At 44.6% G+C, this 18121-nt stretch overlaps 1 protein-coding gene across 2 annotated transcripts in view; it reads right to left on the reverse strand.

Moving 5' to 3' along the window:
• Positions 1-7635: 7635 nt before the first annotated feature.
• Positions 7636-18121, reverse strand: part of LOC142465938 (transmembrane protein 145-like) — a 30161-nt gene continuing 19675 nt past the window's right edge. For both annotated transcript variants that reach the window (XM_075570418.1, XM_075570417.1), the window contains 6 exons: positions 17077-17170; positions 15021-15187; positions 10433-10553; positions 9908-10111; positions 8911-8985; positions 7636-7880 (listed from right to left, as the gene is read on the reverse strand). In XM_075570418.1, the coding sequence (XP_075426533.1) occupies positions 7872-7880; positions 8911-8985; positions 9908-10111; positions 10433-10553; positions 15021-15187; positions 17077-17170 (670 nt within the window). In that variant the 3' untranslated portion in view covers positions 7636-7871. The remainder of the gene's footprint in view (positions 7881-8910; positions 8986-9907; positions 10112-10432; positions 10554-15020; positions 15188-17076; positions 17171-18121) is intronic.

Here is an 18121-nt window from a genome sequence, read left to right on the forward strand (position 1 = left end):
TGGAAAAATTACGCTTAGAAAGACATGTTGTAAATGCGTCTTTAAGCATCAATCTATCAACTGGCTTCTTCTACCTCTTTTTCCCCATGTGCGCCAGCTTGTGCTTTACGGGAGTGGTTATAAATTGTCACAAGATGTTCAGGTGGTGAAGTAACAAAGGAGGTAGAAGAAATAAGTGCTACTTTTTATTGGACCAACAAATAGTTGATATGTTACAAGCTATCAAACCTCTCAAGGTTTTTGATCAGACGCTCATATAATGAGATGTATAAAACTCGACATCACCATTTATCTGCGTCATAAATCTCACCTTAAATCTGAATTGGCATAAATTCCTCTGACTCTAAAAATATGTCAAATGACCAAGGCAGGTAGGAATGTATGGATACAAAAGCCTCAGTCTGGTTACTTCATTTAGGACCAGAAGGGCTTGCAAGCCATTGAGGGCGCAAATAGCATAACTCTCACCCTACACATAGTTTTATGGGGCCATGTTTTACTTTCAAAATGTGATCTCAAAGACTTGAATAGGAGAGCAACTGATGTGTGTAACATGTAACAGATGCATGCAAGATGTAAGGTGCAACTAACATGTGCAAAACGCAACGGCTGTGTGCAAGACGCAACTGATGTCTGGAACTGATGTGTGTAAAATGCAACCGATTCATGCTAGTAGATGTAACTGATGTGTGTAAGATGTAACTCGTGCGTGCGTGACCGCGTGATGTCACGTGCACGCAAAACATGAACTGCAGGCATCGGGAGGCGTGGCCATGATGTCACATCACTACAAATTTATGCTATCCTGTTTCAACTCTGCCCTCTCTCAAGCTAAACAAACCTACTTTTCTTCACTAATCAACATGCACAAATCTAACCCACGCCAACTCTTTTCTGTCTTTGACTCTCTACTTAAACCACCCTCAGCTGCCTCTTCTTCCTCCATCTCACCTCAGGACTTAACTGACTATTTTAAGGAAAAGGTGGAATCCATATGTCAGAATATCCCGTTTCCTCCACCCATCCTACACCGCTTCCCAACTTTCCTCCTGCCTTCCTTGACTCTTTTTCCGTTGTCTCAGAGGTTGTGTCACTGCTGAACTCCTCCTCTCCCTCTACCACTTGCCCTCTTGACCCCATTCCCTCCCATCTCCTTAAACCTCTTGTTCCTACTATAACCCCTACGCTCGCACACATTTTAAGCTCCTCCCTCTACTCTGGTACCTTTCCCTCTTCCTTCAAATATGCAACAATTATACCAGTACTAAAAAACAGCAAGCTTGACCCTACCTGTCTTTCTAACTATCGACCTGTCTCCCTCCTGCCTTTTGCCTCTAAACTCCTTGAACGTCTTGTATTCTCTCGCTTCCTACACTTTCTCAACACCCATTCTCTCCTAGACCCTCTACAATCTGGCTTCCGCACTGCTCACTCGACTGAAACAGCCCTCATTAAAATAACTAATGACCTCCATGCTGCCAAAGACAGAGGTCATAACACTCTGCTCATATTACTCGACCTATCTGCAGCATTTGACACCATGGACGACCCTCTTCTCCTTCACATTCTCCATACTTTTGGTATTCGGAACACAAGTACACACTTTCTCTAGGTGACCTAATCACATCTCTTGGGTTTAAATATCACCTCTATGCTGACGACACTCAAATTTACTTTTCAACACCTGACCTTACGACCCTCTTCTCCTTCACATTCTCCATACTTTTGGTATTCGGAACACAAGTACACACTTTCTCTAGGTGACCTAATCACATCTCTTGGGTTTAAATATCACCTCTATGCTGACGACACTCAAATTTACTTTTCAACCCCTGACCTTACACCTGCTGTACAGACCAAAGTTTTTGAATGTCTCTCTTTGATATCAACCTGGATGGCCCTACCCCGACTTAAACTTAACATGGCAAAAACCGAGCTCCTCATACTTCCTCCCAAACCTGGCCCTACTACTTCCTTCCACATTACTGTTGGTAGTACTATCATTCACCCAGTAGCCCAAGCACGCTGCCTAGGGATCACACTCGATCTCTCTCACATTCAAAACGTTTCTAAAACCTGTCGCTTTTTCCTCCGCAATATTACAAAGATACGACCTCTCCTCTGTTGCTCGACGGCTAAAACTCTGACTCAGGCCCTCATTCTCTCCAGTCTCGATTACTGCAACCTCCTGCTGTCCGGCCTTCCTGCCTCTCACCTACAATCTATCTTTAACGCTGCTGCCAGAATCACTCTACTCTTTCCTGAAGCTGTCTCCCTCTCCTGGATTCCTATCAAATCCCATATCACACACACAATTCTCCTCCTCACTTTTAAAGCTTTACACTCTTCTGCCCCTCGTTACATCTCAGCCCTAATTTCTCGCTATGCACCATCCTGACTCTTGCGTTCTGCTCAAGGATGCCTTCTCTCTACCCCTTTTGTATCTAATGCCCTCTCCCGCCTTAAACCTTTCTCACTGACTGCCCCGCACCTCTGGAATGCCCTTCGCCTCAATACCCGACTAGCACCCCCTCTATCAACCTTTAAGACCCACCTTTAGACACACTTGCTTACAGAAGCATGAGTAGCTCCATGGCTAACACTATACACCTGATACATAAAGCTTGGCCCCCTGCAGACGCACTTACCAGAATGCCCTCCTACTGTCTCTGTACGTTCTTCCTACCTACCAATTAGATTGTAAGCTCTTCGGAGCAGGGACTCCTCTCCGAAATGTTATGCGCTATGTACACTAATGGCGCTATATAAAGACATACATACACACACACGTGCCTTTTAATCTATATACTTTCTTTAGTAGATGTAACTGCTGTGTGTTTAAGATGTAACGTGTGTATGTGTGTGTGTGTTTGTGAGTGTGTAATTGTAACTGCTATGTGTAAGAGAATCCCATTACTGCTACGGTTGTATGCATCATGATTTTATTATAGTTTATAAGAACAAGTGATGTGTATAAAGACATTAATCCTGACTTTATAATAATGGGTTATCCCTTTACACACTATACTGACATGAGAGGTGATAGGCTACATCTCACTGGAATGAGAGGACTTGTGAGGTACGTTGTAGTGATAACAATAGTCGTTATTGTGCGGCCTTTACCTCATGAACATCCAGGACATCTTGGCTTGGGGATGGAGGGCTGTGCCTGAGCGGGGGATTCCGCGCAGGCCTCTGCGCAGATCACCCGGTACCCCGGAGCTCCCGCACACGGTGACAGTGAGCAGGGCCCGGCGACTTCACGCCCTCGTTACACACCGAGGATACGGACAATGTCTTCCGGGCCCTCGCTGCACCGACACGGGGCACCTCACCGCTCCAGCCTGCGAACAAACAACCAATCGGAACCGGACTTCGGCACGCATCAGCCAATGAGGGCAACGCAGCTGGAGGCGGCTAACCAATCAGAAATGTCACCAGGAAGAAGCCTGCTAAGTGGCGATGTTTGATAACTTGCAGGGCGGAGTTAGCACGCGCTCACACCAGGAGCTGAGCTCGCGCCGGGATATTGGGAGGGGTGTATGCGATGCTTAGAGTGGAAACATTACATTGCTCGGTTGTTCAGATGATAAGTCTGCCTGAAACATAACATGTACCCTTTGCAGTGTGCCAGTTGTTATTTGGCTTTCTGTAACTTTCTAATAGTTACAAATCAGTTTGAAGTCAAATAAATATCTTTACGTAATATCTGCCATACAAATACTTGGGAACATCCACTACATCTAAGGCTGAGTCTATGGGCCTAAGGCTTTTGGAAGGTCCGGGAGGTTGTGGGTAAGGGGGAGGGGGGGGTAAGGGGGAGGGGGGGGTAAGGGGGAGGGGGGAGAGAGGGGGGGGGAGAGGGAGAGGGGGGGTAAGGGGGAGGGGGGGGTAAGGGGAAGAGGGAGGGGGGGGGGGGGGTAAGGGGGAGAGAGGGGGGGTAAGGGGGAGAGAGAGGGAGGGGGGGGAGAGAGAGGGAGGGGGGGGGGAGAGAGAGGGAGGGGGGGGAGAGAGAGGGAGGGGGGGGAGAGAGGGAGGGGGGGGGGAGAGAGGGAGGGGGGGGGGGAGAGAGGGAGGGGGGGGGGAGAGAGGGAGGGGGGGGGGAGAGGGAGGGGAGGGAGGGGGGGGGGAGAGAGAGGGAGGGGGGGGGGAGAGAGAGGGAGGGGGGGGGAGAGAGAGGGAGGGGGGGGCAGATAGGTTGCGTGCACAACACAACATATATACACACACTTCACCCCCCTCTACCTTTTGGAGGTGGGGGAAGCTCAGCCCCCGGTGCTGATAGGCTCACCCGTGCACCACGTGACGCTTCACCGCTCGGGTTCACCTTCCTCTTGCATCCCCTGGCGCCTGACGCGTCACTGTGCATAGTGAGCCTTGCAGTGAAGAGGGACTGGGGCCGGCTCGGGAGGAAGTCATGGGCAGGTGAGTGATGCGCACGCGGGGCGCGCCGCCGACCGCAGCGGGTCCTCAGCCTAAGGAAATGTCCGCCTTGTAACTTTGTGCTGCAGTCTGTGAAATGCTGTAGCTGATATGTATCATTATATTAGTACGTATCATTATATTAGTACATTTAACACATTATTGTTACAGCTTTCAGAGTAATAGACAGTCTGCTATTTGGAACACAGCAACACATCTGTTTATGATACTTTGTTGCCAATGGGCAGAGCTTTAAAGGTGTCAGTCTGTTTAAAAAGAGGAAGTGAATGTGACTTTCTAAATGGTTGCTGTAGCAATTAAAGGATGATCAGTACATTCAAAAAATCTTTAAAAATGGCATTATGAGTTTTGTGACTAGAAAATTACTTATTCAATAAATTGATTCAGGTTGTCGATCTCAGCCACGAGTGCACACATGAATAATACCAACACCAGTTGTTATGAGTAAATATAATGTATTGGGTACTTAGCTTTGGATATATTTCAGCATTTATGGCACTCAGGATACCGCTCGTGATGTCATCAACAACCAGGGGACTCCCATCATCAGTTAACATGAACTCCCTGGTCAATAGTTGTTATTCTGTGATCACATTTGTACTGCGCGCAGTCCTGAGTATACTATCAGCTTTGCCACAGTTGAGTCTGGCATATTTCTGTGCTGTACAAATGTATCAGAGAATACATCCAGGCATTCAGCCAACATCCCAGTTAGGGAGACCATGGGGTGGCCCGCTCCCAGGGGACTCCCACACATCTCTCTGGAGCTTCTCATAATAACAGTAACATTCCACTCTGTATCCTGTTCACAGCAAAATGACCTACATTTAAGCATATCTGCAGAGACAAACGTTAACCCATCATACACCCGGGCCATCAGAAACAGAAGAAACTCCATTCTTACAAAGAGTAAAAAAAATGCTTTAAAATTACTTGAACCGAGTGTCCCTCCCGCAACTGATCCATGGACCCCCGCTTCCTGGCAAAAAGGAATTTTCTATTATACATTATACAAACATGGTTGCGGGGTCACAGGTAAAAAGCCACATCATTTCCCGATAACGATGCTTTTTATGGGCCACCTGAGTGAGCGCTGACCCGTGGCTATTTTGTGTCGATGTGGACAAATTCGTTCATCCCTCGGGCACCGGGGGATTTCTTGAGATCGGGGGACCATGGATCAGGGAAGCTAAAAGAAAAAATATTCAAGCAGACGGCACTACTGCGTTAACGCTTTTACTGCCACAGGGTGCCACCATTGTGCAGCAGCGAAAGGGTTAACATTGAGCCAGCAGAAAACATGGCAGGAGAGTTGGAGATGTATGAGGTGAGAAATAGTAATATGGGGGAGGTGGATAATATGGAAGGGGATCCGGTGAAATGTCAGAGGAAGTGGCTGACATGGAAGGCCTGCAGTTCTCTCTCTCCCCGGTGGACAGGGAGCAAGGACATTACGGCCATAGCTTAGAGCAGGGGTGTGCAAACTGGGGGGCGCACCCCGAGATTTTTCTGGGGTGGTGCGGGCGGTTGCAGAGGCCCCGTGCTCTTCCCCAAGGCATAAAAATTAAATGCCGGGGGATTGCGTGAGGCCTCTGCAACATCAACTTACCGCGATTCAGCTGGCGTCTCCATAGGGTTATGCGGTGTGACATAACATGTGCATTGCCAAAGCAACGCAGCGTCAGATGTCATTTGACCCTACACTTGGCGAAGCACCGGGGGACATAAGGCAGGGGGGCAGGAACAAAAGTTTGGGCACCCCTGGGATAGAGCAAGGGAGTGCAATCTTTTTCCCCTGCACACCCCTGCCGGCGGTCCCCCTCTCCTCGCGTCCTCCCCCCCTCCTTACCTTGGCTCTGGCATCATGTTTCCATGACAACGGACATCACATAACCCTGCGCTGTCATTTGAAGCCGCTTTGCCGTGGCGACGCCTCACCAGAAGCCGTCTGAACCAAAGTATGGGAAGTTACAGAGGCCTTCGCCACTTCCCCGGCATTTAATTTAATGCCTTCAGGAAGAGTGCTGGGCCTCTGTAACCCCGGCACCCCTGCAGAGAATTCCGCGCCCCTGCCCCCAGTTTGCACACCCATGGGTTTCGCACCTTCCTGCCCCTCTGGTCAGCTTCTGAATGCTGGGCCGCTCCGTAATACTGTCCTGCATCTTTTCTTATCCTTAAAACTAGTGTTGAGCACAGGAGAGGAGCGGGGCACTATTAATAAGTGTGCTGTCATAAAACAGCTGACCAGAGGGAGTGGGGAGAAGCTCAGACCCACAGCAGCATTGTGCCCAATCCGTCTGCACAGGGAGATACAGGGAGGCTGAGCAATTATCTAAATCTGTGGCAACCAACATGATATACCTCAATAATAGCTTTATTTCATGTAGCACTTTTCACTCAATGGGACGCAAAGCGCTTCACACTTACAATATAGTGCGCGGTATACAGCACTCTGCATGGAATTTTACAGACACAGACCCTGCTCAGATGAGCTCAGGTGAATTAAGGCCTTAATGTGGCCCTTGGGCTTTCTGTCCCTGGTAATTTCATACAAGTTGCTTAAGCATCTAAGTGCAGTGTTTCACATTGAAACTCACTTGTCAATTAAGGCCGGAGAGTGCAAACTTTTCCAGCTGCGCCCCCTTGTCTTCCCTGCCTCGGTCCTGGCGCCCCCCTTCCCTCCCTTAGAGCTGCGTCAAATGACGTCCGGGGTCACGTGACATCACGTGACCTGGGGCGTAATTTCACCTGTGTGACGTCACATGGTCCTACGGCGTCATTTGATGCCGCATTGCCATGGCGACGCATCACACAGTGTCTGAATCAAGGTAAGTATACCATTGCAGAGGCCTCACGCAATCCCCTGGCATTTAATTAAAATGCCTCGGGGTAGAGCGTGGGGCCTCTGCAACTGCCCACGCCCCTTCAGCAAAATCTCCCGCCCCCCCTAGGGGGTGCGCCCCCCAGTTTGCGCACCGCTGAGTTAAGGTCATGTTAATGTACATGGTACAGATGGTATAAATGCTTGCAAAATATTGAAATACAATAATTTTTCATGCATCAAATTAAATGACAGTGACCTCTTGGCCCTTCTACTCCTTAATCATTTCTGATCTGACCCATTGGAATAATAGTTGAAGAGCCGTGATCTATAGCTTTTTTTTTTTTTACAAAAGCAAGACAAAGAAAAAAAAAAGGAATAATATTACATTTATTTTGAAAATAAAAGATATGACTTTATGTCACACATGCTCTTGGCTAAAACGAAAGCTTTTTTATTAGAAGGAAAAGAGGCTTCATGTGCCACACATTGCACATTCATCTACCGTATATGGACATTATTTTGGGTAGCATCGCAGGGGGTTTATTCCTCTATTTTTTGCTGCTAAAACGAATGATGTCCACAAGAGTCCTGGTTTGTAGTCTAGTTAAGGGAGCTGTAAGGGAAATATAAAGTTTAAGTGAAACCAAATTGTAAACACAAATTGTTTTGTAAAAAAATACCGATTTTCTATTTTTAAAAAAAATATTATTTTAATTGAAGATTTTAAGTTTTATTCTAATATATATTTATTATTTCAACCTGTGGCATATGTTGCCATTGCTAAATCTATAAAAACAAATCCTACAGATGAAGTAAGACTTACACTCCCCTTGACCGCGAGGGGACAGCCGCCCTGAACACTTTTGTCCACGACTCGGTTACGGTCAGCCAGGATAATTATTTGTGCGGTTATTTATGTTATTGCAGTTCAGTACGTGTGGCCAGCAGGTGGCGCACGGAATATCTTCGCCTATGATACTTTGTGGCTGCGGGGGAGCCGCAGATTGCAAATCGATGCCGGAGATTTACACTGGGTGTTTTGCGGCACCGTTTTGCAGCATATATTGCTACATCTGTACTGTACTTAAACCCGGTGCTTTAGTCCAAAATGCTTTAGACTTAATTTACTGCATACGGCAAATGGCACATTGCACACAGTACAGTATCTGTGCCCTTGCATGCCAGGAAATTCACACGTGTTTCAATACAAGATACAATGTAGAAATGTCTCGCTTTAACGCTTTAAACACTGCCTTTCTTTGTTTAATGACCTTGTACTTTTCATCTGCAGTAGCAGCTTCACACTAGATTCAAAACACTTTGCATTAAGCACATTTGTCTCAGTTCGTTTCAACATGGCATGGAACATTGGACTTACTATATATGAGATAAAACCTGCCTGCATTTATGCTTATTTGATATATTCTGCCATTCAAGACATTACAGATAAGAGGGCAACCCTACCGGAGAGAGTATATTGATACAAAGTACCCATTCTACAAAAAAAAAGAAGGGAAAAAAAAAATCTGGAAGAATTCTATTCGACACAACTTAAGCATTAATCATTGCTTTATTAGAATAACGTGCCGCAGCCAACGATACTACTATCATTTTGTTTACATGTAGAGTTACAGAATTCCTACCCGATTGTTCTTCGACCAAGCAAATGTTGAATCGATTGGACTAGATTGTGTAATGGCACGTGCAACATTTGCAGCCTGAAATGTAAAAGAAATATTAAAAACAGTATCTCCACATAACACCAAAATCTACACATTTTTAGAATTTCCACTTTATACTATAACATTGGCTAGGGTTACCAGATGTCCTCTTTTTCAAGCATATGCCCTGTTTTTAGGTTGCTGGGAAAGAACCTGACTGGATTTCAGACAATCACCCTGTTTGTCTGAGATTTGGCAGGGCAATTTCCAAGGCCACTTAACCCTCTTAGTGCTATGCCCCCTAAGGCACAGCATGTCACTCTTGACTTCTTATCCATTTTAACGTGGACCTCTATTTGCTAATTTTTTGCAAACTTTTTGCACCTCCTTACTCTAGAGCTACAGTATTTACTCTACCTTGAGCATTCCCTTTTATTTTCAAGTATGTCTTGGGTACAAAATAAGGCCATGTCCCCAGTGGCCGCTGCGGTGCGTGCTACGGCGTGCGTGCCGCAGACCAGATACACACCTCTATCAGGCAGGCCCCAGTAACTTCTTGTTTGAGCGCTCACATATCGCGATGGCGATTGCGCTGGCAGGGAAGACAAGAATTTTGCCTTCCCGTTCCGCGATGTGATCACATGGTCGGCGGGCAGCCAATGGAAGGGCAGATATGCCCTGTCATGACCGTGCCCACTACCCATCATGGCTGCGCCCCCCCACCAGGCATCCCATTGTTGCTCCCCTACAGACCGCAGATCGCGGCTTTTATCTGTGCACGCGCTGCCAGGTCGATCCAGGCGCAGCAGTAAACACTGGCCCCGCAGCCTAAAGCTAGTAAAACTCAACGTGGTGTTCTAAGGTGCTGGTCAGCAGGTGTGGGTGCTAAACTAAATATAGAAGGTGATTGAGATGCGCCAACACTCTCATGCAGAAACATAGATATGTTTCACAATTACCCCATGTTTGACAATCTTACCCCTTCTTGTTGATCTGTTTTTTTATCCATCTCACTTCCATTAGTATTGTGTCTGGCTGCAATATTTGTCAAGCTTATTATGTTGATGCTTTGATAATTTTTTTCATGTTCCTTTGAAGTTTCAGATCTTCCAAATAGTGCTATACGTGACACATCAATGTGATAAGGGAACCTTGTGTTTGTCAAGCCAGGTCTTGTCAAGAACTAAGAAAATCATACAAAAAAAATACGTTTTGAACGAGAAGGGCAATCTTTTAAAACTAGATTATGAAATTGACTATTGGTGTTCACTTATTTTCCAATTTGTAAAGTGCAATTGAGTGTTTATTACAGCAAAAAATAACCCAGATGAGGCATACATCAAAATAAAAACAACCACAACATTCACTTTAATTTTTTTGGTTTGATAAATTTGATTTTTTTTGCTCCTCTTTTTGTCCGTGGGAGACTTTGATGCATAATCCCCTAATAATGTACCACATTCATATATAAACTGAAACGACAGGGGAAAATACCAATACTTACCAGCATGACAACATAAGCACATACTTGGAGTAAGTGACTGATTGTATTCAAGATCCTCTCTCTCTTACAAGTAAAATTTACCAAATGTGGCGATATGCTGATAACTGGTATTGCAAAGAACCTTTAAAAAAAACACAAATGTCAATGTTTTTTTCTATTTACAGGATTATGGTGTAGTCTCAGTTGTTCATTTGGTCTCAAATTTGTGTAGAACATAATAATAACTTTATTTCATGTAGCGCTTTTCTACCAATGGGATTCAAAGCGCTTCAAAATTACAGTATAGTGCAAAGAACACAGTGCTGTACATAGGATTGTTACACAGTCCCGGCCCAGATGAGTTTGCAATCTAAGTTTTTGGTGCCTGAGGCACAGGGCAATAATGTGACTTGTCCAACGTCACAAGGAGTTGATACAGTGATTTGAACCAGGTTCCCCTGCTTCAAAGTCAGTGTCACTGTCCACTGAGCCACTCCTTCAACAGGGACACAAGATGCAAGGGGTTAGGCCACGGCCCCAGTGCTGTGTGTACAAGCACTCCCCCCCAATCAGACCGGGCCCAGTAAGTACCTTTGCGCGGAAGGTGCAGCCGCGCTGTACTTCAAGTTTTTGCAAATACAAAAAAAATTGTACTTGCGACGGAGGCGTGGCCACGCCCCCCGGCGGTTGAACCAATGAGGGCGAATTAGCCGCGTGAGGTCATGGCCACGCCGCGGCAAACCTCCCGCCACGCCCCCTCCCGTCGCAATCTCAGCCTCTCTCCACAGACCACAGATCGCAGTGCAAGAAAAATAAAAAACCTCTCTCCGCTCACCCCCCCCCCTTCCACCTCTCTCCGATTTGCTAGTGTGATCTATATCCCCCACCAAGAAGAATCACGAAGCGTCCATCTTTATCTCTCTTTGTCAGATCAGGCTTGAATGAAACAACATCCCTGATAAATATACAGTAGCTACCCCTCTTTGTTTGGCCGAGGCTGAGGAATGGTACTACTGGCTAAACGGTTTATGGAAGTATGTGGGTGGCGATAGTCTGCTAAAGTGCATCTCCTGAAGAAAAATTATGCCCACAGCCTTCCTCCTATAGAAAAAAAGAAGACCAAAAAAGTCCTGGGAGGACACAGGGTCTGAACCCTGGAGTAGTAGTGCTCTTCCCACTAATTGGTTAAGCAGTGCACTAAAAGGAGTACCTAACTTGAACGTCATCATAACAGTGTCGGCTACTTAGGCCTCCAGGACAGGACCTAAGAGGCACAAACTTAGAAACAGATTATATGCAAATAGATATAGTAATACAGTAGGAACCAGCAGAATGCAAAACCGTAGCTAACAGCAGATATATACATATAGGGTTTAACGTAGGGCATTCCGCAGCTTGTTGGCAGCGGTCAGTACTGTATACAGGCTACTATCGTACTATAAAAACCTTATAACAAAAGTTAACTTTTAACAGACTGAATGGGGGAAGGGAGCACACGGGGTGATGAGGTCTACCCTTACATGAGTTTTACGAGAGCTAGCATAGACTGTTCACACGCTTTACCAGCAACCCTGGGGGCAACCGTAGGATCAACTCTGGTTATTTCTGGAGTATCAGACCACCCGATCAATACCCGATGGGCAAAGATCTCATCGGGGGTCTGGAAATAGTCTTTTGGCTTTGGCACCATCTCCATGGTAAGAGTACACAGAGGGACTGTCTTTCACCTCAGGGAGATCGTGGTACAGTTACAGGAGACCTTCTTGAGCTCGCTCTCCTCCACGGTTCCGGGTTCCTGGCCAGGTTCTGTGGCCCGAGGACTTGTTGACGGGGCCCCATGAAGGCCCAGCCACTTCAAAAATCCATGGAACTCTGCCGGGTACCGCATTGAGATCTGGGCTCCCTCCTTAATTACTGATAGGCGAAATGGGAATCCCCATCTATATTTTATATTTTTTTCTCAGAGATGGGCCATGAGCTCTTGAAGTTTTATACGTCTCTGAAGTGTAGTTGGAGATAGATCGTGGTATATTTGTATCTTAGCCCCATCAAAGTAAATCGTGGGCTGGGTTACAGGAAGCCGCTGATATAGCTTCTTTAGAAGCATAATAATGCATGCGGAGGATAAAATGTGTTCACTCCCAATTGAGCGATTACTATACCAAGACAAAATTTCCTAGCCAATTCCAATCCGGCTTTTGCCCCAAACACTCCATGGTAAGTACCCTCCTAAAAGTTTGCAATGAGATGCAGTGTGGAATGGAACTGGGACAACTTACTTGTGCAATAGTCCTAGATTTTGCTAAGGCTTTTGATACTGTTGATCATGTTATCTTGCTAGACAAACGCCTGTGCTCTGTAATAGGGAAGCATGCTTTAAACTGGTTTCATTTCTACCTATCAGGTAGATCCCAACATGTGTCTATCTCGGGCTCTAACTCCAAGCTACCCGCCTATCTGAACAAGCTCCTCACCCATACCAGTCTAAGTTCTTTCAAAACTAAAGCTGTCTCACATTTTAATCTTGTCTGTAACTGTTACATACGCCTATAACATATATGATCTTTAACTGTGCATGTAACGTCTTATACATAATGTATAAACCTGTTCACTTAATGTAATTATGTATTTGTCATCATAACTCTATGCCCAGGACATGCTTGAAAACGAGAAGTAACTCTCAATGTATTACTTCCTGGTAAAACATTTTATAAATAAATAAATAATGTCTCTGGGCGCATCCAGATTATTAGGTCGCAGGGCTCTGTGTGCTCTGTTCATTTAGAAGCGAGGGAGCAGTAAATCAGGGCAGAGCATACCGAACAGAAGGGGCAGATATTCTCCCAGCTCTTGGTTCCTCTCAGGGAATCCCCCAGATGTGGACATTGTTAAGTCACGCTCTATTGCCTTATTTTTCCTGGTGTACGGATATTTCATCCATCTTAGTCTGCAATCTTACCACTCATGGGTAAGCTCCTATTGAGCTGTGGATACATCAAGCATCTTGTTCTCCAAATCATTGGTCTACTCTTCCAATTGCTCAAGGTTCCCTGTGAGGTCTCGCACCGCCTGCTGTATATCAGAGTGAAACGCTGCTTTGAGGTTGGTGAATAGTTTAGTGTATAGATCCTCTTTGTCTTGGCTAGTGCATGTCTGCATGTTTGCCTCACCTCCTTCCTCTTTGTCAGTGCTTTGCTGAGGGGAGTCGCCATCTTGGATCGATCAAAGGGAATCTTTTTTCGGTTTGCCAGGGGTGTCCACAGCAGGGGACTTTTGGGGTTTGTGAGATATTGGGTCGATCATGAATTTCTGCTGTATTCTCCGGGTGCTTGTCCCAATCGGAGTGATTTTGTTATGCTACACTGCTATTAAAAGATGCCACTCGGCTGCGAAGCTGTGCTAGGAGACGGTCATCTTGCCTCGCGCCGCTCAGTCATTTTTAAACATTTTTCACAAGTCAAACAAATCCCACCATGTGCCTAACTTCAAAAAATGTTTTGTTTACTTATGTTACAGAAAAACCATGAATAGTCAGTCACTGGCGTAAAAAACATTTACTTAAGGAGTGGGCAACTCCAGTCCTCAAGGGCCACCAACAGGCCAGGTTTTCAGGATATCCCTGCTTCAGCACAGGTGTCTTCAACTGAATCACATGTTCTGAAGCAGGGATATCCTGAAAACCTGGCCTGTTGGTGGCCCTTGAGTACTGGAGTTACCCACCCTTGGTTTACTTGGTACACAGTCCCCTATATCATTTCAGAACAGCTGGATTTGATTTCATAATTTTTTTTGAGCACATATCAAACGTCCTGCTTATTGTAGCTTAACATGTTCTAACCAGCGGTGCGCAAACTGGGGGGCACGCCCCCCAGGGGGGCGGGAGAATTTCTAGGGGGGGGGCGCGGTGGTTACAGTGGCCCCGCGCTCTTCCCCACGGCATTTAAATTAAATGCCGACGGAGGCGTGAGGCCTCTGTAACTCACGTACCTGGTGTCGGTCGGGTCTTTGGCGATGCGTCGCCATGGCAATGCACGTCCAATGGAGCGGTGGGGTCACGTGACGTCGCATGACCTGTGACATCATTTGACGCTGAGCCATTGTAGAGGGGGGGGGGACGCAAATGCTGTGGCTCCCCGGCAGGGGGGCGCAGCTCAAGAAGTTTGCGCACCCCTGTCCTAGACAATTAATTTCCGTACAAGAAAGTACAAAAAAACAAAAATTACAAACCGCATATATTTCCATGCGGCTTCTTTCTGTGCGCTGCTGCTTTTCGAAGATTTGAGGCAATCCCGATACTATATTTCATAGAAAGTATTCTGCCGCACTCACTAGCAAAGATGCCGTTAAATCGACATGTTCAACGGTATTTCTTTATTTTGCATGTAAAAAAATGCACAACGTTTTGGGCATATACCTGACAAAGAGATATATCCCCAACTATCCGTTGTGCAGTTCTTTAAATATAAAAATTGATGATAATGTCGATTTGCCTTTGTCTTCTGTAATAAGTGCGTCGGAATCCTTTCTACGAAATATAGGTCCAAACCGCATATATGTAAATTGTTAACATTTTATGCTATTTGCCACCTACTTGTATTTAAAATCTTACCATATGGAAAATGCTATAGAAAATAACAAGTAAAATGAATATTTTTCATAATGCTGTTGAAGTGTTTGGTATGCCATATACGAAAACCACACAGCAGTGCCAAACTGCAGGGTTAGAAGACAGTAGCCAGCAGTAGAAGTCATCCATAATTTCCCTAGGTCCACATCCTGCACAACACACAAAGTTACAATTAGTATGTCAAAAATACATTGATTCCATTTCTATCCTTCCTCTTAGATTGTAAGCTCGTTGGTACTGCATTGTCTACTGTATAAATACATGTTTATGCTGCTATATTATTATCATTGTATTGACATGACACCCTCATTGTGAAATATGTCGGCATGTTATTAATCATAATCATTTCAATGCGCAAGTACACAGTTAAATAAGAACATAGCGATTAAAAATAAATGCATTTTCTGTTTCTATTTGTTACTTGGAAGTATGGAATGCCAGTGCATCAGAATAAACAAATCCTTAGAATTATATAAGCATCTGCAGCAGGATAACTCCCAATAAACTGTGGTATATCATAAAGTTGCCCTAATAGGGTAAAGGGGACTAGTACTTAATGCCATGAGTCACCCATAAGCAGTACAGGCAATGTCCCACAATGTGAGAAATAAGGGTATGGCAACCCAAAACAGTAACTCACTTTTGGTATGCCAGGATTCAAGGGAGTGTTCCACAGCAGTAGTAAAGTGGCGTGCAGTACACCAAGATGAGAGGCAGGAACAAGTGAAAAAATGGCAGTGCACTGCCTGAAGAAACAGGAGGAGGCTCACGGCAGCAAAATGGCATTTATTGCAATAAAAAATGGACAACAGGCCCCCCAGGGCTACAGCAGATACCACCTACGCGTTTCGGGCTCTACGCCCCTTCTCAAGGTGTCATTTTTTCACTTGTTCCTGCCTCTATTTGTTACTTAATTGTTTGTCATTTAAGATGGGTGTACAATGTTCATGACAGTTTGTAACCTATATACAACAAATAACAATATCACTTGTGAACACATTTACACGTCTCAGACAGGTCTGGAACCCTGCTTTTCTCCATTATATACAGCAGAGGTGCTCAACTCCAGTCCCCAATACCTCCTCCCCCCCCCCTCCCCTTCCCCAACAGGTCAGGTTTTAAGAATATCCCAGTTTCAGCACAGGTAGCTCACTTATTGAGTCACCCGTGCTGAAGCTGGGATATCCTTACCTGACCGGTTAGGGGTCTTGAGGACTGGAGTTATACACCTCTGATATACAGCAATTGAAATTCAGAAACGTATAATAATAATATGTAGTAATAATAATATCGTATAGATTTCACCTCTGATCACTTCCTTACAAGTTGTAAGATTAGTGTTTATATCAAGATTTCACAGTATAATAATGTGCTTCCCAACATTTGTCCCACAAGGAACCCATTGTTGTATGATGGAATTATAGACACCCCCTATCAATTTGTCAGTATTTTAAATGAGTCCGTATAAAACAGCCTATGTGCTGAAATTACATACTGTACAAGGTTACTCCTACAATTGCATTTCCAGTTACAGTGTTATAATATCACGGTTCATAACTAATTACAAATTCTATTTTGTATTATTCTAAAAGTAAAGCAAAATCTTTCATGAACACCACACTAAGATCACTAATATCGAGACTTCTGGTACACTTTGTCTAATACAAACCTTAGGAAAATGGCACCCTGTGTAAGAAACACTGGTAATATATTCACTGGCACAGATTAGCAGGCGTCTATGTTTGTCAAACAGCAAAGGCTAGAAGCCAGGGGTGGGCAACTCCAGTCCTCATGGGCCACCAACAGGTCAGGTTCGACTGAGCCACTGATTGTGCCACCTGTGCTGAAGCAGGGAGATCCTGAAAACCTAACCTGTTGGTGGCCCTAGTGGACTGGAGTTTCCCACCCCTGCTATAAAACCTAAAGTGTCTGCAACTCTGTGCTTCATTAAATAATGTAGTAGAAATTAAAAATTGTTATTGTTGTAACAGCAAATATCAAACAAAATTCATCATGATCATGAAGAAGTTATACTCACCACATTCTCATAGCTATAAAACACAGTAGAAAGTATGGCAAAAACACTAATTAAGAAACACATAATTACAGTGTTAATTGTTCTTAGCCGGATTCTGAAATAAGTAAACAAAATATGATTATTGCCAATTTGCTGTGGAATATTAAGATAACATATCACAGATACAGCAACATATCACGGACAGCTATGGCTGTGATTTTGTGATGTGTTGTATAGTTTTACAGGGTAAAGGGATGGTGACTGCACAGTGCCATCCACACACAAATCTTATTAATGACTGGCGTTAAAACACTCCACTGGATTCAGGCAACTTCCCATCAAGGAACTTAACAATGAGGACAGTAAGAACAATTGTAAAGGCATCAAATGATGCCTTTACAATTAAATACTTTATTGCCCTGACTGAAATATTAGCCTTGTCACACAATTTACTATAGAGACATCATCTGTTTTTGACAAAAATTCCCGATGTCTTAAATATAATTGTGGTATTATGTCACATGTCCCAAGGTTCAACAAGGTATCCGCTCGCTCCTCCTTCTGTTTCCAAGCACCACACGTCTGGAACAATCTACCAGAGACTCAAAAAGTCGCCACCAGTCTAAATTCTTGCAAGACTTCCGCTGTCTCACATTTTAATCTTGTCTGTAACTGTTACACATGCCCATAACATATATTATCTCTAATTCTCCATGAAATGCCTTTAAGTATAATGTCTAACCTCTGTTCATTTAATGTAACCATGTATTGTGAACATAACTCTGTGCCCAGAACAGAGCTAACAGTCAATGTACTATTTCCCGGTAAAACATTTATATATATATATATATATAAAAAAAACATGTCCATTGTCATGATAATATCATGAGATATTGGTATTTGGTGCTTTGTGGGTTAATGTGGGAACAGTTTGATTTAAAAAAAAAAAATAGAAAGAAATGTTTTATGGCCTGCTTGCCCCTTGGCCAGGCCTGGGTAGTATTGTTAAATAATCTAGAGATGTAAGTACATTATGGTTCTCCCAACACTAACATGACCCTGGCTC

The sequence above is a fragment of the Ascaphus truei genome, chromosome 14 (assembly GCF_040206685.1).
Source record: "Ascaphus truei isolate aAscTru1 chromosome 14, aAscTru1.hap1, whole genome shotgun sequence".
Taxonomy (NCBI): Eukaryota; Metazoa; Chordata; class Amphibia; order Anura; family Ascaphidae; genus Ascaphus; species Ascaphus truei.